The 22,025-nt window shown below is 56.9% G+C and overlaps 1 protein-coding gene across 1 annotated transcript in view; it reads left to right on the forward strand.

Moving 5' to 3' along the window:
- Positions 1–21,774, forward strand: part of KCTD16 (potassium channel tetramerization domain containing 16) — a 58,552-nt gene extending 36,778 nt beyond the window's left edge. Inside the window, exon 3 of the mRNA XM_068206265.1 lies at positions 20,819–21,774. Coding sequence (XP_068062366.1) covers positions 20,819–21,270 — 452 coding nt within the window. The 3' untranslated portion in view covers positions 21,271–21,774. The remainder of the gene's footprint in view (positions 1–20,818) is intronic.
- The last annotated feature ends 251 nt before the right edge of the window (positions 21,775–22,025 follow it).

Genomic DNA, 22,025 nt, shown 5'->3' on the forward strand with positions numbered 1-22,025 from the left:
CGGCTTATTCTCATTTAGGATAAAAATCTCTCTCGAAGCTCAGGAATGCCTAAACGCAGCTCCCCTGACTCCCACTTTGCAGCAGGACAAATTGGATCCAGAGCACTGACAGCCCTCACTCTGAACTCGGCAATGGGCACTGGATCATTTTCCCAGCACAGCCAGGAGATTGTGCACAGATAAGACTATCCATCATTTTTAACACGGGCAGGCTTGGAAAAAAAAAAAAAAAAAAAAAAAAAAGAAAAAAAAAAAGACATTTCAAGACTGAAAGCAATTTATATTTCCCCACAGAAATTTTCCCCTATTTTAGAAATACAATAGTTCCATTCTTGCCTTCCTTCTGCCTGCATGCTCCTCTCCAGGGCATGTTCCAGCCCTGGTTTGTTCCTGATTGCAGGGAAAACTCCCAGCTCCTGCTTCCCCCCGGGAAAGGAACAGCCCCAAGAGAAAAGGCAGCTCTGGAGAGGAGACGTGAAGAGAAAGGACGAGGAAAGCAGGGAATGATCAAGTGGGGAAGAGAGGGTGTCCCTTGCAGGAGGGGGAGCTGCAGCATCACCCAGGTCCCGGCCAGGCTCAGCTTAAACCTCCCCTTCAGAGAAACTCACCTGTGGCCAGGTTAATGCCACACCATGTTAGGCCAAGGCCCAGGCCAGGTCCCAGATCGACAGGGATTCACTTGGATCCATTTTTTGGTGGAGAGCCCGTCCCTGGAGGTGTCCCAGGAAGGGCTGGAGATGGCACTCAGAGCTCTGGGCTGGGGACAAGGTGGGGATCGGGCACAGCTGGGACTCGATGGGCTGGGAGGGCTTTTCCAGCCTCAGTGATGCTGGGATCTGTGCTCCATGTGCCACATAACTGAGAACCAGCTTAAACCACCCTCACTGGAGGCAGGGCTGGCACCTACTTGAGGTGTCTTGGAAGAATGACTCGGGGAGTTGTCATGGTGACCTCCCCAAAAACTGCACACAGATGTTTGTGACGCTGCAGAAAAGGAGCCTTTGCATGAGGGGATGGGAATAGATCAGCCTTTGGCTTGGGTTAAATCCAGAGGTTTGGTTTGGAAAAGAAGTTTTCAGAGGAAAAAAAGAAAGTCATCCTGAGCAATGCCCTGTCTCATTTGCCCTTTCCCCAGGCTGCCAGAGGAAAACTCTCCGTCTATGCCACGGCTGCTATTGGCTCCCCAAAAAAGTAGACTTAAAGCCAGAGTTCCCCTGAAATGAACCAGGATATTAATTAAAATCTGTAATTGCACAGCTCCTGAGCCAGTAATGATAGGATGTGTGAGTGTTTCTCTGTGATTCCTGTTAATCAAGAGGAGAGCCAGAGAAACAATACGTTAATCACAAAAGTGAGGATTTCTGAGCACATAATGAATGGTAAGGACCCAACTGCCATTGATTATCCCGGGAGTTTCACACGCCATGGCCTTTTGTGCCTTTCAGAGTCTGCCTGAAATGGAAAGCCCACAGATCCTCCGGTGTGGGCCCTGAGGGAGGGCTGCTGGTTTGTCTGCTGTAATTGCAGGGACTTTTGGTACCGGGAGGGGCAGAGCTTCCATCTGGGCACCTGCAAACCTTGAATGCCTGCCACTGCTCCTGGTTTGCTGAAACAAAACCTGCCTGCCAGAGAGCCTGGCTGGGAGCAGCCTGGCTGTGCCTGAGGCAGGTGATGCTGTGTCTGGTCCATCACAGCCCTCCCAGAGGAGCTGGGCAGCGACCACCGGAGCCCTCCCTGCTCCCCTGGGGGCACTCGGGATGCAGCGCTGCCAGCGCTGGGGATTGCACCTCTGCTTTAAAAGGTGCAAGAACTGCCTGAGTGCCCGTGGAGCTGCAGCCACAGAGGTGCCCAGGGCTGGGCACTGCCCTGGGGTGCCCATGGGACGAGGTCACAGCGCTGAGCAGGCACCGAGGAAAGGGAAAGCAGTAAGTAACTGCTCTGTAAATCTTTTCAGGGAAAAAAACATCTCCAGCAGAGCAGCTGGAGAGGAACCCAGTAGAACAAAGCTCAGCTGAAATCCCGCAGTGGGCACTGCCCAGCTGGGCAGGGCCTGGGCAGCTGTGGCCTCTCCTCAGGGCAGTTCCTCCCTCCCAGGGCAGAGCAGCAGAACAAATCCTCTGAGCGGACTCGTAGGAGATCCTGCTGCCTGTGCAGGGTGCTGGGTCCTCTCCTGGTTCTCTGAGGCTCTCCTGATCCCTCGGTTCATTCTCCCATCCCGTCTGTGCCTCTGGTTTGAGATGCATTTGTTGAGCAAGCAGTAAATCTGTCACTCCAGCAAGCGCCTAATTGAGCTACTCAGTCCTGGGAAGTCTTTGTTTCCTTTCAGAAGATAAATAAACACCATCCACCACAGCATTTCTTCTTCCTTGCCTCCTCCATCCATCCATCCCTTTTTCAAACCCAAAACACCCAGCACAACAGAAGAGCAGAATGTTCTTGTCCTGCTGCCCCTGAGGTCAATCGGGATGTCAGACCCAGCAGTGCAGGAGCAGCTGGGCAGGGGCTGCTCTCTGCAGCACTGGCTGGGCCTGGCAGCTTGGGCACAGAGGCCCTGTTCCTGTCCCTGGCAGCTTGGGCACAGAGGCCATGTCCCTGTCCCCATCCCTGTCCCTGTCCCTGCCCGCTCCTCGTGCCCGCGGTGCTGCAGGCAGAGGCTGCAGCTGATGCAGGTGATGCAGGCAGGTGCTGCAGCTGATGCAGGTGATGCAGCAGGCTGGGTTCAGCTCTCTGCTCTCAGGAGAAGGCTGTGCAGAGGTGGCAGCTGCCTGCTCTGGAGCAAGAGGGGGCTGCTTCGCCTGGGCCCTACACTTGGAGGCTGTTCGTGGCCACCTGAACGTGGCCACCCCCAAGCTCCAGCCGGGCCAGTGTCCATCCCGTGGTGCCCCACACTGGCCAGACTGGACATGGACACTTTTTGCTGTTACAGTAATTCTCAGTGTCAGACATGGTTCTGTTGAGCTCACGAGACTGGCTCTAATGCTGCTTTGGGCCTTGACTTAAATTGCAGTTTCATCAGTTCCAGGATAAATCACTTAACAGAATGTCCCAGATGCTTTGAAATTAACTTTATGTTCTCCTAAAAGAATGTCAGGATCACAGCTGTGATGGCAGAGCTCTCACAGGGTACTAGGAAGTGTAACTTCTTTCCTTCCAGCTGGAAGTCCAGCTCCGGCTGCCCGCGCTGCTCGGAGAGCGGCGCCTGCGGGAGCGCCGGCCGGTGTCTGACAGCGCGCATCCCAGCGGACCTGGATCCCAAAGCAGCACAAGCTGCCGGTAGGGGGTGGAGGGGCTGGGACCAGCTTCAAAGGTGTTTTTTGCTCTGCTGAGGGGCCGATCTGACCCCTCTGGTTTGAGGTTCCTCCACCATGAGGTCACTGCCCAGCAGTCGGGTCCAGTGGGAAGCGTCCCTGGGGGGGTCTAGAGACACCTCTGGTGACTGTAATGTGACCCTGAGAGAGGAGAACCTTGCTCCAAGAGAAAATCCCAATGCTGCCAGCCAACTCGTAATTAATAAATGAAAATCAGTCAAATAAAGGCTGCTCTGGGGTTTTGGTGCCGAGGGAGCCGGGGGAGCTCCAGCCTGGCTTTGGTTTGGTTTGGATGTGCTGGGGCTGGGCAGGCCATGGCCCTGAAGGGGGACGTGCCCAGGTGTGGGGGCAGCAGGGGGATCAGGCACAAAGAACTGGGAACATCCTGCTGTGGGGAGAGCAGGCAGCTGAGCCAGCAGGGCAGTATTGTAAATGCAGGTGAACCTGGTGGGAAGAAATGCTGATGTGTGACTCCAGCTCAGAAGGATGAATGATTTCTTTATTATAACTATGCTATAATACATTAATATACTATTTAAAGGAAGATACTAAAACTACAAACCTACTTTTGTAACTCCCATATCTAACTCACCCCAACTCGTGACCCTCTCTGAATGCAGCCACAGGTGGGTTGGATTGGCCATCAGCTCAAACAATCCTCACCAGAACCCAACCAAGCAATCACCCCAGGTGAACAATTCTCCAAACACATTCCACATGGGAAAACAAGGAGCAGAAATAGAAATTGTTTTCTCTTTCTTTCTCTCTGTGCTCCTCTATGAAAAATCCTGAGAGAGAGAGAAATGTGCTGCCACAGGGCAGGGCTTGGCTCCGAGCACCACGTTGCTGTGGTCCAGCTGAACGTGCCCTTGGCTCTGGAGCCCATGCTGCTGGAGGCACCCAGGCTGTGCCAGGGCTCCAGGGGCTCCGGGTGAGCGCTGGCACACTGCTCAGCTGTGCCCAGCACTCAGTGCACGCTGGACCCAGCCCTGGCTTCGGCCGGGCCGGGCTTTGCTGGGTGAGCTGAGCTTTGCTGAGCTCTCTGGACTCCTCTGTGAGACATCTCACAGGGCTGCAGCATCCCATGGGCTCGCTTTCCAGCGCCGCCTCTGAGCTGCCTCTGCTTTTCCCAGGGTGCTGGTGAGTTCTGGGCTCTCTCAGCTTTTCCTTCAGCTCACCATCACAGTGTTTCAAGCAGAGGTTCCCAGATGAGGACTGGGAAGGGAGGGGGGCCCTTTGGGTGCGAGCACTGCTCCCCTCGAAGCCCAGGTGCCATGAGGCGTGTGGTGGGAACGCGCTGCTGGATCTCTGCGTGACACCTGGCCCCATCCAGCCTTGAGCCCCCAGCAGGCTGAGGGGCTGCCCGGGGCCAGGCTGTGCTTCGTGCCACTGGGACCCATCCCCGTGCACAGCTGGAGGGTGCTGGGACACAAAAGCCTTTGGCTACCCTGGGGTGTGCCTGTTCCGACTGCCATGGCACCTTCCCCTCACCCCGGGGTGCAGCTGAAGGGTGTCAGGGCTCCTTTGGCCTGGGGGGCTCCTTTGGCCTGGGGGCCTCCTTTGGGGCATGGGGGCTCCTTTAGGCTGGGGGGCTCCCTTAGGGTGTGAAGGTTCCTTTGGGCTGGGGGGGCTCCTTTGGGCTGGGGGGCTCCTTTGGGCTGGGGGTCTCCTTTGGACTGGGGGTCTCCTTTGGGTTGTGGGGCTCCTTTGGGGTGTGGGGGTTCCTTTGGGGTGGGGGGCTCCTTTGGGCTGGGGGGGCTTCTTTGGGGTGTGGGGGTTCCTTTGGGCTGGGGGGTTCCTTTGGGCTGGGGGGCTCCTTTGGGCTGTGGGGGTTCCTTTGGGCTGGGGGGTTCCTTTGGGATGTGGGGGTTCCTTTGGGCTGGGGGGCTCCTTTGGGGTGTGGGGGTGTGGGGGCTCCTTTGGGCTGTGGGGCTCCTTTGGGGCTTGTTCAGGGCATGGGGGCTCACTCAGGGGTGGGTGCTGCTGGCAGCACGTCCCAGCCGGCCCTGCCGTATTCCTGCGCGCTCCTCTCCACGTGTTGGGGCTCTTCCATCGTTCCCAGTGCTCTCCCAGTGCTCTCCCAGTGCTCTCCCAGTGCTTTCATAACCGTTCCAGCCATGCCATCAATATTTAAAGAGGCTCCAAGTGCTCATTTCCAGAGCTCCCTGCTGTAGGCAGCAGCTCCAGCCACGTGCAGCCCTGCGTAGGAAACTTCTGCTGGGCTCTCCGCCCTTCCTTTTTCTAGGGATGGATTTGACTTTTGTTATGGATATCCTGAAAGGAGGATACCAGAAAACATACATTAGACCAATAACCATATCATAAATATGTATTTGCACTGAAGCAGGCAAATTTATCTGTGGAATGATTTAAAACAAAATAAATTCACAGGATAAATTATTCAGTGATTAATATTTGACCAGGCACAGTGTATGCAAAGTTACCTTAATCTGTTTGGAGGCCTGGGTAATGCACAGCCTTGTGCAGGATTTTTACAGCTGTTAAATATTAAGGGCCTCTTGGTCATGTGCACGGGGGCCCCATAAATCATTTTGCCTCTGTAAAGGGGCCTTGAAACACCAGTAAATCACTTTGCTCCTTGGTTTATGGCCCCTGTATGCAGCAAGAGAGATATAAAAAGGCTTAATGTGTAAATGAGGCTCTGACTCGCTGTGCTGGGGTCTGTGATGCTTTCCCCACACCAAACTCCCTGCGGGAAGCAGGAGCATGGCTGGGGGCAGCACACGCCGAGGTGGAGCAGTTCACTGGCCTGGCCCATGGGCTGGCAGGGTCCTGGGCCCCCCTGCCCTGCCCCAGCCCCCTGGCACCCCCCGGCCACCACGGGGTGAGCCCAGTGCCAGCCTCTGTGCTGGGAGGACAGGGCAGCCCGGGGCTGCTCTGCCAGTGACGAGGTGTCAGCTCAGCTCATCTACTGCTCACCAAAGTGTCACTGAGCCCCAGCCAAACTGCCCCAGACACTGCTAATGCTGCTTTCCATTTTATTGTTGCTTAATATGTAAGAGAAATCTCTTAAACTCAGCGAAATCCATCAGCTGGCAGGATGGAAACTGCCGGAGCCAAGCTGTCACTGTGATATCATAACTAGAGCAAATGGCTTTTGATTTGGTGATGGCAACGAGACAGACCTTTAGCTGTAAATTATTCATGTACAGGACTAATACAGCAAACATTACAGGCCATGCCAAAACACTCCTTGGATATTTGCTGTGCTTGACTGCGTGCAGACGAACGATTCCTTTGTCGTCGGCAGTCGTCAGTGAATCCCTGATCTTCAGCTACTGCTTATCACAGCACAAATGCAAGCACCCATGAAATGAAATTTCACTGTATTAATTAAATATTTTGTGTTACAGATTAATCTCCCACATTGAGTAAGAGTTTGCTCCATTTTTTGAACGTAGTAGGTTGAATTTGCGAGTGAAATACAATATCCAGCCCCAGCGAGTGGATAAATCCAGCACTCTCCATGAGCCCCCCAGAGCCCCAGGCTCTGTGGGTGCAAAAGGTGCTTCCTCCTGGCACAAAGCTGCTGGCTGCCCCCTCCTCGCAGCCACAGCACCCCAGGGGCCAGGCCTGGCCCAGCCCGACCCCTTGGTGCCCCAGGGGCACCGTGGGCAGGTGCCACGCCAGGTCAGGGCACCCTGCTGCAGCTCCTGCTGCCTGCAGGGCAGAGCTGTGGGGAGCAGGAGGTGCCTCTGGCCGGGTTCAGGCTGCCTGGGGGCAGCTGGACAAGGGTGCCAAGCCACAGGGCCAGTCAGCATGGGGCCCAAGCCTGAGCAGCTCTCAGGACGCCGAGCACGGTGTGAGCAGGAGCTTTTCTCACTCACTCAGCTGTTGAGCTGAAGCTGAAACATTTACACTCCTCAAATTATAGGCTGGGCCTTTTTGCTCTGTTTATCCATCCCACTTCTGTCCTCACTCGTGGGTTCTCTGCCGGCGGGGCCGTGGCTGTGGCCGAGCAGGGATGCTGGGGTGGGGCTGATGCTGCCCTTGGGGGCCAGACCCCGCACCCCAGGGTTTCCCCATGACCGAGCACGTCCCCCACTGAAGCTCCAGCCTGGTTCTGAGAGCTCCAAGCACCAGATTCAGACCTCCCGGCTGGTCAATAAATAATGACCATGAAACACGACCATGAGCCTCTTGACCGGCAGGTCACGCATGCATTTACAGTGTCATTTATCTTTCCCCAGCAAAGCAGCTGGGCTGCAGCATTTGGTTTTCACCAGATAAAGCTGAAATGAAGCAATAGGTGAGAGCAGCTGCTCCCTGTGTCAGCACCCGGAAGTGACTCCCAAAATCCAGGTCTAGACCATTTCCTTGTGGCTGGGGGCTGACTTGAGGAGAGCTGAGGGAGGGCTTTTAAACCATGGGCTGCTGGGCTTTCCACCCTTCCCCACCAGAGAAAGCCCCTTGGCCCTGCTGGGCTCAGTCTGTCAGGACGTGGGGTGCAAGGACCTGCTGGGGTTCTGTTTTCTTGTGCCACAGAGCTGCCTCATTCCTGAACAAGCTCCTTCCCTGACCAATTGACTTTGTTTCTGTAGCCGATTTGGTGGCAAAAGGGCCCAGGAGGGTGCAGGAGGGGAGGGGGAAAGGAAACGACTGAAGCAATGGGTGTGATTAGAGCAGCTGAACACTGTGCTCCCCCAAACCTGTCTGACTGAGGGGTCGGGCAGGGCCTGGCCTGGCCAGGGCTGCACTGCCAAGGCTTGCTGAGTTCAGCTGATTGCTTGGGTGCTGTGGACTCCACCCGTGAATCCACCTTCTGTAATCCCCTTCCCTTTTCAAGTCAAATCCCAGCATCCCTGAGGGCGGCAATGTCCAGCCTGTGCCAAACCCCCAGCCTGTGCCAAGCCCAGAGCACTGAACGCTGCGAAGTGTCCTGGAGACTCAGGCAGCCCTCACTGGGAGCACTGGGAGCTGTGGCACTGGGAGCTGTGGCCATCCCTGGGAGCACTGGGAGCTGTGGCACTGGGAGCTGTGGCCATCACTGGGAGCACTGGGAGCTGTGGCTCTCACTGGGAGCTGTGGTTCTCACTGGGAGCTGTGGCTCTCACTGGGAGCTGTGGTTCTCACTGGGAGCTGTGGCCATCACTGGGAGCACTGGGAGCTGTGGCTCTCACTGGGAGCTGTGGTTCTCACTGGGAGCTGTGGCTCTCACTGGGAGCTGTGGTTCTCACTGGGAGCTGTGGCTCTCACTGGGAGCTGTGGCCATCCCTGGGAGCACTGGGAGCTGTGGGCAGCCCCAGCTCGGCAGTTCCAGAGCAGTGCAGAGTGTGTGAGGGCAGAAACAGAGCCTGCAGCTCCTGGGCTGTTCCAGGGAGCATTTTCCAGGGAGCAGGAATGCTCACGTCCTTTCCAGAGGGATCAGGATCACGTCTGTGCATCGCTGAGAGCTTACTGAAATTTTCAGCATTTCTTCTAGGTCAAAGGACAGTGAGTCCAATTTTTCCATATTTGGTGTGTTTCCGCCTTGCAGTGGGAAAGCCCTTCCTTTGTTATCACTTTGAGTACGCGTGTGATGCTCGAAGCCTTCCTGGCAATGCAGGTACGGACACAGAGGCACTGGACTCACAGTTGTTCAGATTTCCTGTGCTCCTGTGGAGAACTTTGATAGAAACCTCCCATATCTGCCTGGACTTCTTGCCTCCTCCTTTAAAAATAATAATGAAGAAAATATCAAATTATCTGTTCGATTTGGCAGGGAAAAAGAATATTTTCTTCTGTAACTGCAGGGCAGAGCTGCAGATCAGTTAACCCAAGCCAGTTTAGTTTATTTTCCCCAAACCTATCCAATCCAAAAAAATCAAATTATCCTTGGACTCATCCAGGAAAGGTCTTTCGGGAGCTGGTAGAAAGCCCTCCCCAGGGGATGTGTGTGCAGCTGCTGGTGTTTGGTGCCCAGGGCTGGCACTGCTGCAGGGCTGGATCCCACAGCCAGGACCCCACATCCCCGCTCAGTGCCGGCGTCCCCTCGCTTCCCAGGAAAGGATTTACCTGCTCAGGGTGTCCCAGTGCATCCCTCTGGCCTGGCCACGGGCACTGTGCCGTGCTTCCCACCGGGAAGTGTCAGCATCCCACGTTTCCTTGGGGCTGCGCCAGGAGCCGTGCCCAGTCCTGTCCCACGTGCTGGAACTGCCCATCCCCTCCCCACTGTGAATCCTCTGTGAATTCACAAACAAGGGCGCACCTTAGCCTCGGCCTGGCTTCTCCTTTTACTCTTTTCAGACTTTGCAAAAGCAGAAGGAGCCAGGTGGTTTGGGTGATGCTGCACGAGAGGGGAGCTCAGGGAGCTGGGGGCCCTGCCCAGCACCGCGGCGCTGCCCTGCCCTGGCTCAGCACCCTCCTCATCCCCTCAAACCCTCCCCAGGAGGGAAAAGCTTCTGATCCCAGAGCATTTAGGATTGCCCAGGCATGGGTAACTTAATTGGTCTTGAAAGCAGTGCTGAAAATGTTTGGAGCAAAGCAGTGTCTGGAGGGTCTCCCACCGCCTGCATTTATTTGATGCAAAAGTGCTTTGCTCAAGATGCTAAATCAGATAAACCAAACCATTCATTTCTGAAAGTTCAATTCACCACTTAGAGGATAGAAAATAAACCAAGCTAAGCCACAGCACCACTGAGCAGAGAGATACGAGGTTTAAGGCAAAGCCCACTGTGCCTGGGAATGTTTCTCACATAAATCAAATTTATCTCTGTAGAGCAGAAGCCCGGTTTATGAGGTTCAGACAGGGAAAAAATAAGAAAACTTCCTGAGAGGATGTCTTAAATAGCTCATAAAAACCGAGCATGTGCCCCTATGGAAAGGGATATCCGATAGTCCCAGAAAAGTGCCGGCCCCGATGCAGAGCTCAGCTCCACCTGCGCTCCCGCGGAGGGCACGGAGCATCCCTCCCCTCCTCCGGCGGCGACAGCGGCAGCTCTGACCCTGATCGTGCTCCAGGGGATCCACAACCAGCGCCTGCTCTGTCCCCCAGCCCTCCTGGCTCTGGGGCAGGGGCTGGAGCAGGGACAGGGGCAGCTGGGCACGGGCAGCCCAGGCAGGGGGCCGAGCCGCTGTCCCCATGTCCCTCCTGCTCCGGGCTGGCACCGCTGCCCCACAGCAGGACCCTCTGCTGCCTCGGCCAGAGCACACCGGGCTCGTCCTCAGGAGGAGATCAGGAAAATGCAGCTGCTTCGGGGTTGTGGGAAGGGCAGCCAGCCGGGCTGCTGGTCAGCGCCTGTGGCCGGGGGAAATGCCACTAGCATCCCAGGGATAAATCAACTGGGAATGCCCTGTGGCACTGCTGGGCACTGCTGGGCCAGCCGTGCCTGTAGAACCACAGAATCCCAGCATGGTTTGGCTTGGAAGGGTCCTTAAATATCAACTTGTTCCCACCCCTGCCGTGGGCAGGGACACCTTCCACTATTCCAGGTTGCTCCAAGCCCCATCCAACCTGGCCCGGGACACTTCCAGGGATGGGGACACCACCACTTCCCTGGACAGCCTGTTCCAATGCTTAACCAGTCTTTCAGTAAAGAATTTCTCCCTAGCAATGCAATCTGAACCTCCCCTGGGGCACCTTGAGGCCGTTTTCCCTTGTCCCATCCCTCACTGTCTGGAGAGGAGGCTGATGCTCCCCTCACAACAGCCTCTAATTAGGAGATCAGTAATGGCTTTAAGCAGGAAAGAGGGAAGTAATTTCCAAAGTAATTGTTTCCATAAGCATCTGTTTCAGCTGGATGTCTCAGCAGAGCCATTTCTGGCTGCTCGGCTGCCCTCGGCCCTGTCCCTGTGCCCGGCCCAGGTGCAGCAGCCGTGGTCCGTGTCCCTCTGTAACAGGGACATACATCATGTCACCATGCCTGGCCAGAAGCAGCTGTTCCTGCTGGCTCTGCCGCTGCCAGCCAGCCCCGGGGCAGTGCCAGCACGGGGCTGAACGAGGCAGGGGAGAAAGAATAACTCATGGTGGGCTGATGGCTCCAGGCTGTCCTGCAGCCTGTCACCAGTGCAGGTGTGCTCCGTGGTGCTTCAGCTGGTCCAACTGGGAGAGACTCCCCTCCAGGCCCTGGGGTACCACTGGCAGAGCTGGAAGAGCTGGTGTGCTCCATCTGCCACCCTTCACGTGGCACCCAGCGTGGGCACTGAGCTTTGCCAGCTGGGTGGCTGTGCCAGGAACGGGGGAGCCTGGAGACCCCTCCTGGGGCGCTCCTCTCCCGGGAGACAGCTGGGCCTGGCAGTGGATCCTCTGCCCCCTGGGAGGCTGCCCGGCCTCGCCGTGAGCTGCCAGGGCCAGCAGCAGGGCTGCACTCCCTCGCCTTCAGCAATATTGGCTTTGAATTCAACGAACCTCCTCCTACCAGCAGCCTTTCTCAGCAGAGTCACTTCAGCTGTGTGCTGTAACTGCTCACCGCCTGCTGTAAAGCTTAATTATTGATTGGTGGCCCTGTTACACAGCTGAATTATTGATTGATAGCATGGTAACCCCCGGCTGGGCCTGTGGGAAGGGACGGGACGGGACTGGAAAGGCAGAGGCAGGGAGCTGTAGCCTGAGGAGAGGGGACTGCAGAGCCTGGCAGGGCTGGCCAAGGAGCCCTGGGAGCAGCTCCTGGGAAGGGTGACTTTTGGGAACAGCACTGGAGCAGAGACAAAGGGACAAGGGGAGGATGCTCCAAGAATAGCAAATCACTTGATACCGAGAGTAAAAATGAGAGAGAAGAAACTGGAGCGACTGCAGGAACAGAACAAATGAGAGGTGAAAGGGGTGAATCTCCCCATGTGACGGTGGCACGCAGAGGCCACGGCCAGGATCCAAGGAGACACAGATTTGTATATAGTGTAGGTGAGGACCAGGTGGGAAATGAAAGGGAAGAGAGTATGGCATTAAATCATCAGGAGAAAAAAGTGGAACTTGGGCCTTTTGAAAGGAGAGCTGGGCTTGTTCCAGCTGAATCCAAAATAAAATGTCATGAAAAGACAGCAGAACTGCGGCTGGATTAAACACTGCCTTACTCGTTGGCTGTTAGCAGAACCTCCTCAGTTAAGGGCTGGTTATCTCTCAGCCTGGGGATTTCCCTCCGTGCCATGGGGGACCAGCCTGCCAAGCCGGTGCCCGTCACAGGGTGACAGTGAGTGACAGTCTGGCTGTGCCTGAGCTCCCCCTGCCCCCAGAGCTCCGTCCCTCGGGGGCTGCCTGCACACGCTGCAGCACACCCCAGCCTGTTGCTGAGCAGTTATTGAGGTCATTTGGTTCTCAGTCAGAACAGCTGTGTCGGGATTTGGGGCCCTGCCTGTAAAGCCAAACCAAACTGCTGCCCCCAGCAAGCCCCTTGCAGGCGGTGCCTCCTGCCCCCAGGGCTGTCATGGAATCCCAGAGCTTGGCTTGGAAGGGATCTTGGAGGAAACTGAGTTCCAGCTCGTTAAAGGGAGCGACATCAGAGCTGCTGTCTTGGCCAGCGTTGGAGGTGAAGCCCCAGGAGCTGCCTGTGAGCCCTGTGAGCCCTCATCTCCTCCCTCTGGCAATCCAGGCTGCGTGATTGAGCTGCTGTGTCATTGTACCTGCCAGGGGGACAGGAGGAAATCAGGACCCGGCTTCCTGCTCCCCTCTCTCACTCTGTTTCCTGAGATTTCTCTGCACTGGTGTCATTTGTGGTGGGGATAAAGGGGAACTTGCAATTTATTCTCCATTATGTTCAGAGTGATGATAAGTCTTAAAATAGCTCTCAATTAGCGATTGATTGCAATTAATTGGAACAACATAGGCTGACATGATAGCTTCAGATCTCCAGAGCATTTTTGAGTTCATGAGCTCTAATTTCCAAAAATTCAAGAATTCTGGCTCCCACATTACCACAACCATCTGTCAGCAGTTTCTCACACAGGTCTTCGAGAAGCAGGAGCAATGAACACTCTGGCTTTGCTAATTAAAGCACGTGTCCAGAACGGGGCTCATTTAATGTGGACTGGGGGGTTCCATCTAGGCATGGAAATATCCAGGTATTGCCAGAGAGGTCGGGGCTGGGCTGCCCTCAAAGCTCCTGGGAGCAATTCCAGAACCGGGGCAGCGTCAGGGGAGTTCTGATCGTTCAGACTAACGTGGTTGTACCCGTGTTTTAATGAATGCATGATGGGAGTATCTCTCTTAACAAGAGCTTCAGTCCATGACCCTGCATCCCTTCCCTGCATCGTGGCTGTTGCTCTGCTGGCTGACCAGAGGGCTCCGTGTGTGTCACTGCAGCTCAGCCTGGCCAGGGCTCCTCCAGAGAGGACAAGGAAACCCTTGCTTCTCAGCCCAGACTGCTTTCTTTCCATCAGACTTGACTTTCAAGGTCCTGAGCGTAAACTGAAAGTAACAGAGAGCAAAAGGAAAGGCTGTGTTAAGTACTGGGTTAATATGGCATTGATGAATCAAAAAATACTCAGAAAAGTCTTAAATTCGAGGAGGCAAGGCTGAACTGTAGGAAGGAAGATGCAAATAGTGGCAGCTGTGAGTTCTCTGTGCTCCAGACTTACCCGAGCTGGAGCTGTTTGGCAGAACAGAAAGAGCAAATGCTGTGGGCAGAAGAAAGCTGGAGTGCCAGGTTTTCATATCAACATCATTTTCCCAGGAGAAAATACTCTGAAATGCCTCGGTCCTTATGGCCACATATTGTTTCTGTTCACAGTCCTGGGAAAGGGGAGCACCGAGCCCAGCAGCACTGAATTATTCCTCCGGGTACTCCTGCTGTACTGCAGCGCTGAAAGCTGAGACCTCGGCTCTGCCCACATCCAGGCTCATCCTTTCCTGCTCTCCTCCAGGCACAGTCCTTGCTGAGCCAACACTGAAAATCCCAGTGAGAACTGGAGGGGCAGCGCTCAGCTCTGCTCCTGCTGCAGCCTGGCCAAGGGCTCAGGGCAGGGCAGGGGCCAGCTGGAGCTGGGGGTGCAGCCTGGGGCTGCAGGGCTCACAGCTGGGTTTAGGGGTGCAGCCTGGGGCTGCAGGGCTCACAGCTGGGTTTAGGGGTGCAGCCTGGGGCTGCAGGGATCACAGCTGGATTTGGGGTTGCAGCCTGGGAGCTGCAGGGCTCACAGCTGGATTTGGGGGTGCAGTCTGGGGCTGCAGGGATCACAGCTGGAGCTGGGGGTGCAGCCTGGGGCTGCAGGGCTCACAGCTGGAGCTGGGGGTGCAGCCTGGGGCTGCAGGGCTCACAGCTGGGTTTAGGGGTGCAGCCTGGGGCTGCAGGGCTCACAGCTGGGTTTAGGGGTGCAGCCTGGGGCTGCAGGGATCACAGCTGGATTTGGGGTTGCAGCCTGGGAGCTGCAGGGCTCACAGCTGGATTGAGGGGTGCAGCCTGGGGCTGCAGGGATCACAGCTGGGTTTAGGGGTGCAGCCTGGGGCTCCAGGGCTCACAGCTGGATTTAGGGGTGCAGCCTGGGGCTCCAGGGCTCACAGCTGGATTTAGGGGTGCAGCCTGGGGCTCCAGGGCTCACAGCTGGAGCTGGGCGTGCAGCCTGGGGCTGCAGGGCTGGCAGGGAAGGCTTGGCTGTGCAGTTATGGCCAGCTCGGGGGCACCAGCAGAGTCCAAGATGTTCCTTGCACAGCCCGGGCGGGTGAAGTGACCACGGGAGGAGCTCTCTGCAAGGCCGGCGTGCCCACAGCTCCAGACATGGGCAGCAGCTGCTCCCCACACGGCCTGTGCCTCTCCACCCTGCTGCTCACACTCCAGGCTGCTCCCTCCTCTCCAAATTTTAACTTCATGACATGTTGCTTTGAGAAGATCCCTATATAAATATTTTGGCTCATTTAATATGCCTTCTGGTATTTTAACACCAGGTCTCTTTTTCTTCACCATTTGGGGAACTTATTTTTATTTTCAAACAAATTTGATACTCTTACAGGAGTTCACTTCCAGAACCAAGTGTTTTGGGGAGGATTGCAGGAGTGCTGGTGAAATGACAATGTGCTGGGAGGCTGACAATGTGATGGAAGTGTGTGTGCTGCTGGGGACTGGCTGAAAATCACTGTGCACGAACAAGACAGACCAGGGAACAATTCTGGGGTTTATATTGGGTTGGCAAGTTCAGATTATTTAAATGGAAAACACTTTGAACTAGAAAATTTAAATTTTAATTCAAATTTCAATTGGATTCAAATCAGATGGCAGCATCCAAGTGTCCCCAGCTGCCCCCAGAAAGCTAAAAAATGGTGTGAGCTCCCTACGGGGGCTGGAACAGCCACGGGGGCTGCCTGCTCCCTTCCTGCCCTGGTTCCCTTTCTCCCCAGTTCCCCCCTCTCCCCTGATCCCTGTCCCCCACTCACTGCTGCCTTTGAGCATGTGGGAGGGTTGAAACCAATGTTACTGCCAAGTCCTTCCCGGCTTTGTCTCTCACTGAAATTTTACTGCAGATTCTTGATCCTCAGAGCAAATAAATCCCAGGGTGTCCGTGCTGCTGCCAGGACAGACCCTGGAGCCCAGCAGTGCCTGGAGCTTGTCGTCATTCCTCAGCTTTACCTGCCTGATTTTATTTAGACTGGGGCATTTTCTGCTGATAAATCTGGCCCCGCTACCAAGTCAGAATGTATTTATTAAAGCACCAATTAGAGCTTGGTCTCTCATCAGTCCCAACCCCCTCGATTCCCGCATGGATGCGGACCCAGAGGCGCTGGGCACGCCCCAGTGCCTGCTCTAAATCAAACTGGCCCTGCACCAGCTCACCGTGAGCTCGGCCCCAGGCAAACCCAGCTGGGACTGACCCCATGGGCAATGGGGATCTGTCTGAAAGCTCCCACACACCACTCTTGGGGGCTGAGAGGAGCACAGCGGGTGCACAAGGCGGGAAGCACGGCGCTGACAGGGCTCCAGTGGCCTGTAGGTGACAGGGAGCTGACCAGGGGTGCCCCAGAGCTGGGGACACCCCTGTTCCCCCCTGTCCTCCCTGCCAGCCCTGCCCACCTGGGTAATTAGTGCTCAAACGGGATCAGCTGCTGCCATCAGCCCCAGCAGAGGACAGAAAGGGAGGAGGAGGCAGCAAAACCCAGAGCAGAGGAGAGGTGAAAGTCAAGGGGCAGGAAGGAGAAGAGGAGTGTGAAACAGAAATAAATCAAACCAACCACAAAGCCCTAAAGCAGAAGAAGCAGGGAAAGGAATAAAAGGTAAGAGGACAACATAAATGGACCAGAGTGGATTGAGAACAGTAGGAAAATGGCTCAAGTGATGATCACAGGCTGGGAGGTGGGTACAGCCACACACGTGGAGGTAAATGAGCATCTGAATACAGAAAATATCCCTGTCTTCCTCAAAAACAGGCACCAGATGTGTCTGAGCTGTTGCTTGGGGACATTGTCCTTCCCAGCCGTGACACCATCCCCAGCCTGCCCACAAACCTCAGGAGAAAGGGCTGTGCAAGCTGCAGAAATGGAATAGAAGGAGCATTATTGTGAGAAGGAGCCTGTGAGGGCAGAGCTGAGGGAGAGCTCAGTCCCCATCCCAGTGAATGCCCTCCCAGAGCTGCGACTTTCAGTCCAAATTCAGGAGGAGTAAAAATGAAAATGTTGAGATTTCCCAGAGAATGGAAATTTGCAGTGTTTGTTCTGAAATGTGACAACATTGCCTTGGGGCACTCAGACCCCTCCGAGGGTTTCTGCAGCCCTGCTGCCATTGGGGTGGCACTGCCAGCTGGGGGGCAGAGGGATGGCATGGGGAGGGGGCCCTGCCTGTACCCCAGGACTGTCTGTGCTGGGCTGTTCCTCCCGGGCTCAGCGTCTCCCCATTCAAACCCTGATCAGTGGCGGCTGAGCTGGGGCAGGGTCCCTGGGCCATTTCTCACCATGAAAACTCTTCCCTGGCTTTTGTCAGTCGTGGTTTCCATCCCAGCTCCTCGCTCCTCCCCAGTTTTCTCCCAGCATCTGTCCTCCTGCACAGGGATTTCCCGTTCCCTCCTTGCAGCCTGCTTGTTGGGAAAGAGGGAGAGGAGAAGGGGAAAACTGGGTGGCTGCTGGCTTGTGTGTCAATTATACATCAGAGGCATTGCTGCTGCTTCAGAAGCTTCTAATAATTATTATTATAATTAGGGCACTGGGAGAGAAATGTGCTGAGATCAGGGAGGAAAGCAGGAAAGCCAGGCCAGAATTAATTAGCTGCTTTTATCTAAGAATCTCAAAGCATTTAGACATTAATTAACGCGTGCTGTGGTGAAGTCAGCCGATGCTCCTTTGCTGCCGTTGTGGTGCCGGGCTCGGGCTCAGCCCCTCCTTGCCCAGCCCGGGGTGCTGCTGCTGCTGCTGCTGCTGCTGCGGGCCCTTCCCCAGCGCTGCGGGGCACAGAGATGGCTCTTGGATCCCTGCGGCACTGTCTGCCACCCTGAGAGCTCCGAGGAGCCCCGGTCGGGCAGGTGTGTGCCGCTGTGGCTGTGCCCAGCCCAGCCCGGGCAGGTGTGTGCCACTGTGGCTGTGCCCAGCCCGGGCAGGTGTGTGCCACTGCAGCCGTGCCCAGCCCAGCCCGGACAGGTGTGTGCCGCTGTGGCTGTGCCCAGCCCAGCCCGGGCAGGTGTGTGCCACTGTGGCTGTGCCCAGCCCGGGCAGGTGTGTGCCACTGTGGCTGTGCCCGGCCCAGCCCGGGCAGGTGTGTGCCACTGTGGCTGTGCCCGGCCCGGGCAGGTGTGTGCCGCTGTGGCTGTGCCCGGCCCAGCCCGGGCAGGTGTGTGCCACTGTGGCTGTGCCCAGCCCGGGCAGGTGTGTGCCACTGTGGCTGTGCCCAGCCCGGGCAGGTGTGTGCCGCTGTGGCTGTGCCCGGCCCGGGCAGGTGTGTGCCACTGCAGCCGTGCCCAGCCCAGCCCGGACAGGTGTGTGCCACTGTGGCTGTGCCCAGCCCGGGCAGGTGTGTGCCGCTGTGGCTGTGCCCGGCCCAGACAGGTGTGTGCTGCTGTGACCGTGCCCAGCCCAGGCAGGTGTGTGCCACTGCAGCCGTGCCCAGCCCAGCCCGGGCAGGTGTGTGCTGCTGTGGCTGTGCCCAGCCCAGCCCGGGCAGGTGTGTGCTGCTGTGGCTGTGCCCAGCCCAGGCAGGTGTGTGCCACTGTGGCTGTGCCCAGCCCAGCCCGGGCAGGTGTGTGCTGCTGTGGCTGTGCCCAGCCCAGGCAGGTGTGTGCCACTGTGGCTGTGCCCAGCCCGGCCCAGACAGGTGTGTGCTGCTGTGACCGTGCCCAGCCCAGGCAGGTGTGTGCCACTGCGGCCGTGCCCAGCCCAGCCCAGGCAGGTGTGTGCCACTGCAGCCGTGCCCAGCCCAGCCCAGGCAGGTGTGTGCCACTGCAGCTGTGGCCAGCCCGGCCCGGAGCTGCCCGGCCCTGGCACACTGAGCACCCCAGTTCCCGTGGGGAGCAGAGGTTCACGCTGCCCCAGCCCAGCTCCACCTGTGGCACTGAGACTGGCCCCGGGGCTCCAACAAAACTTTTCACTGGGGCAAAGTCCTTTCTGTCTCCTGGCTTACCCGTGGTGTGCCCATTGTTGGTGAATATTCATTAAGTGAAATTAGCATCTAACAGGTTTTAATTGACTTATAAACGCCTTGTTCTGTGGTAATGAAGTCTCTGCTGTAGCTGTGCCTGATGGCAGCTGGTGGGTCCCTCTGCCCCAGCTGCCATCCTGGCTCCATCCCTTCTCCTGCCCCACTGTCCCGGGAAGATGTGCCTGCCCTACCCCTGGCAGCGCTCAAAGCTGGCTTGGAGAAACCTGGTCTCGTGGGAGGTGTCCGTGCCCGTGGCAGGGGGACTGCAATGACACGAACATCCCCTCCAGTCCAAACCATCCTGGGGCCGTGTGACAGCCTTTGAGCCCCAGCTGGGAGAAGGGTGTCCGTGGCCTGAGCACTGTGTGCAGCTTTGCAGAGCTCCACTGATGATCCCAGCAGTGCCCTGGGCCCCTGCAGGAGGGGTCTGGGGCCGGGTGAACGGTTTGGGTTGCTGAGGAGTTTGAGCTTTTCTCCTGGGCTGGAACAAAGCCCCCTCGGTTTCAGCGCTGTCTCACTGCTCTGGGATGTGGGTACCAGCTGCAATAAGGAGCTGCAATCCACACAGCTCCTGGAAGTGTTCTCAGAGCACGTGGGTCAGGGTTTTACAGGGCTCAGTTCATAACGCCTTTGTCCAAGCCTAGAAATGGGTACAGAATTTCAGTTTAGCCATTATTGACTGTTTTCAGACAAGACACAGGGTAGCTTTGAAGTGAGTCTGTAAATTAGAGTAGCCCTGCAGCTCCCAGACTGAGAGACTCCTTCATCATTGACAAGGAAGAGGAGGGAGGAGATGGGGAGGCTTCCTGACTTCTGGCTTCCGCCTGTTCCTGTAAATTGTGTGCACTGTGATCCTGGCTGGGTAAGGATGGAGACACGGGAGAGCAGGGCAGTGCCAGTCGGGCTCCCAGTGCCCACAGCCCCTTCCCCAGGCTCTGCTCCCTGGCCGCAGGGGCTCTGAATTGGCACCACCATCTGTTTCTCTTTTCCTTCCCTTTTCCCCGTTTTTCACTGGGGATCTGCAGCAGGGGCAGAGCAGAAAAAGTGACCTCAGTCCATTGTGTGAGGAAATTTCCCCAGTTGGCCACAGGGGCTGTGGTGCAGCAGTGACCTCACCGCGTGTCCCTGTCACCGCTGCCAGCCCAGGGCAGAGCTGCAGCTCCAGCCAGACCGTGCCCGTTCTCTGCGGCTCCCCCAGCCCCTGTCCCGCTGTGAGGGACCCTCAGGCCCGGGTGTGACCCTGGGGACAGGCCGTGGCTCCCTGTCATGGTCAGAGCAGGGGCTGCAGAGCCGGGTGGTGCCTCCCGAGCTCGGGGGATGTCCGGGCTGCGAGAGCCGGGAGGGCCGTTCCATGGCAGGGAGGACGGATGCTCCCCGGTGCCCGCTGTGTCCGTGCTGGCTGCGCTGCCGTGGGCACGGAGCCGCTGTTCCCGGTGCCAGCTCTCCCCTCGGTCACGGATTGCTGCGGCTGGGCAGGGCTCCAGCTGGAGAACAGCACCACAGCCCTGCGCCGCAGGACCGGGAACCGGCCCTGGCCTGGGCTTCCCGGGCTGGGCGCTGCCAATGAAGGAGCCGCCGTCCCCAGAGGCTGCTCCGCGTGTGCCCAGGCCTCGTGTGCGGGGAGGCTGCTCTGAGGGAGGCAGGACTGGGGTGTGGGGAGCGAGGGGGATCTTGGGGGGTGATGCCTGCCAGGACGGAGGCTGGCAGTGCCGGCTGCCCCGGCTGGCTCTGCCGTGGAGCCTCGGAGAAGTGTGGGGTGTCTGGAGAAGTGTGGGGTGTCTGGAGAAGTGTGGGGTGTCTGGAGAAGCCAGGGGGCTCCAGCCGTGGTTGCCCAGTTGGACCCTCCCTGAGGATCTCTGCAGAGGTTTCAGCCCAGCTGGATGCTGAGCAGCACACGGCAGCAGGGTGCATGAGGAGCTCCAGGGCTGATGGGATCTGCCGCAGTCAGCCCGGGGTGGGGGGGCTCAGCAGCCTGTCCTGGGGTGTGTGGGGGTCTGGAGCTGCCGTAACCCCGGGCTCTCTGTCTCCCTGCAGGCGAGCCCTCCCGCTGGTCCTCATCCCACTGCGACTGCTGCTGCAAGAACGGCAAGGGCGACAAGGAGGGCGAGAGTGGCACGTCCTGCAACGAGCTGTCCACGTCGAGCTGCGACAGCCAGTCCGAGGCCAGCTCGCCCCAGGAGACCGTCATCTGCGGGCCCGTCACACGCCAGCCCAACATTCAGACTCTGGACCGGCCGGCCAAGAAGGGCCCGGTGCAGCTGCTGCAGCAGTCCGAGATCCGCAGGAAGAGCGACCTGCTCCGGACTCTCACCTCCGGCTCCCGCGAGTCCAACTCCAGCAAGAAAAAAGCAGTGAAGGAGAAGCTCTCCATTGAGGAAGAGCTGGAAAAATGTATCCAGGATTTCCTCAAAATCAAAATCCCAGACAGGTTTCCCGAGAGGAAGCACCCCTGGCAATCGGAACTGCTGCGGAAGTACCACCTTTAGGCTTCGGGCGGGCAGAGCACACGACCTCGTTACGTTAGAGCCAGATCCCAAGTGATACAAAAGTATTTCCCAATAATAACTATTTGTTAGGTCGCCAAAACCAAAATCCATCTCTAGTACTGCCTAATTTGCCTATTTCACCTTAACATTTCTAGTCGTAGGGGAACGATATTTTTGCAGTCCTGGAAGCACAATGACAAACGCTTTTGTTTGTAAACTTGGAGTCTTACACAAGTGGAAAACCTTAAGGGCACAGCCAGGCCCACCCCGAGGGATGCTGGTGTGCTCCCGGAGCAGGCAGAGCGGGGTGGCGAGGGCTCCGTGCCCTCTGCACCCTGCTCGGAGCACACGAGGCTGGAGGGAGGAGCACAGCACAAAGCCCCAGCTCTGCCCCAGCAGTTTAAGCATGTGTATTTATATATGTGCATATATATATGTGTGTATATATATCTCTGTGTATATATATATATGTATATATATATCAATATATATTGCTTAAAGATTTTCTGGCTCTCTCCTTATAACTGCACTTTCTCGGAAAAGAGCATTTTTTTAGTCTGTGGATGTCCCGTTTCTTCCCCAGGCCTTCGAGGGCTGAACTGTAGAAATCCATCCCCCGTCTCTCTCCTGCTCCCCCTGCCAGTCCTTGCCCTCCCTGGGGCACTGGAAATGTGTCCCAGTGGAGACCAGGGTGCAGTCCCTGGGTTTGTGTCACCATCAGCACAGTATCCCGTTTGTTTGGGATGCTCTTGTCC

Source organism: Anomalospiza imberbis, chromosome 15 (assembly GCF_031753505.1).
Source record: "Anomalospiza imberbis isolate Cuckoo-Finch-1a 21T00152 chromosome 15, ASM3175350v1, whole genome shotgun sequence".
In the NCBI taxonomy this organism is placed as follows: Eukaryota; Metazoa; Chordata; class Aves; order Passeriformes; family Viduidae; genus Anomalospiza; species Anomalospiza imberbis.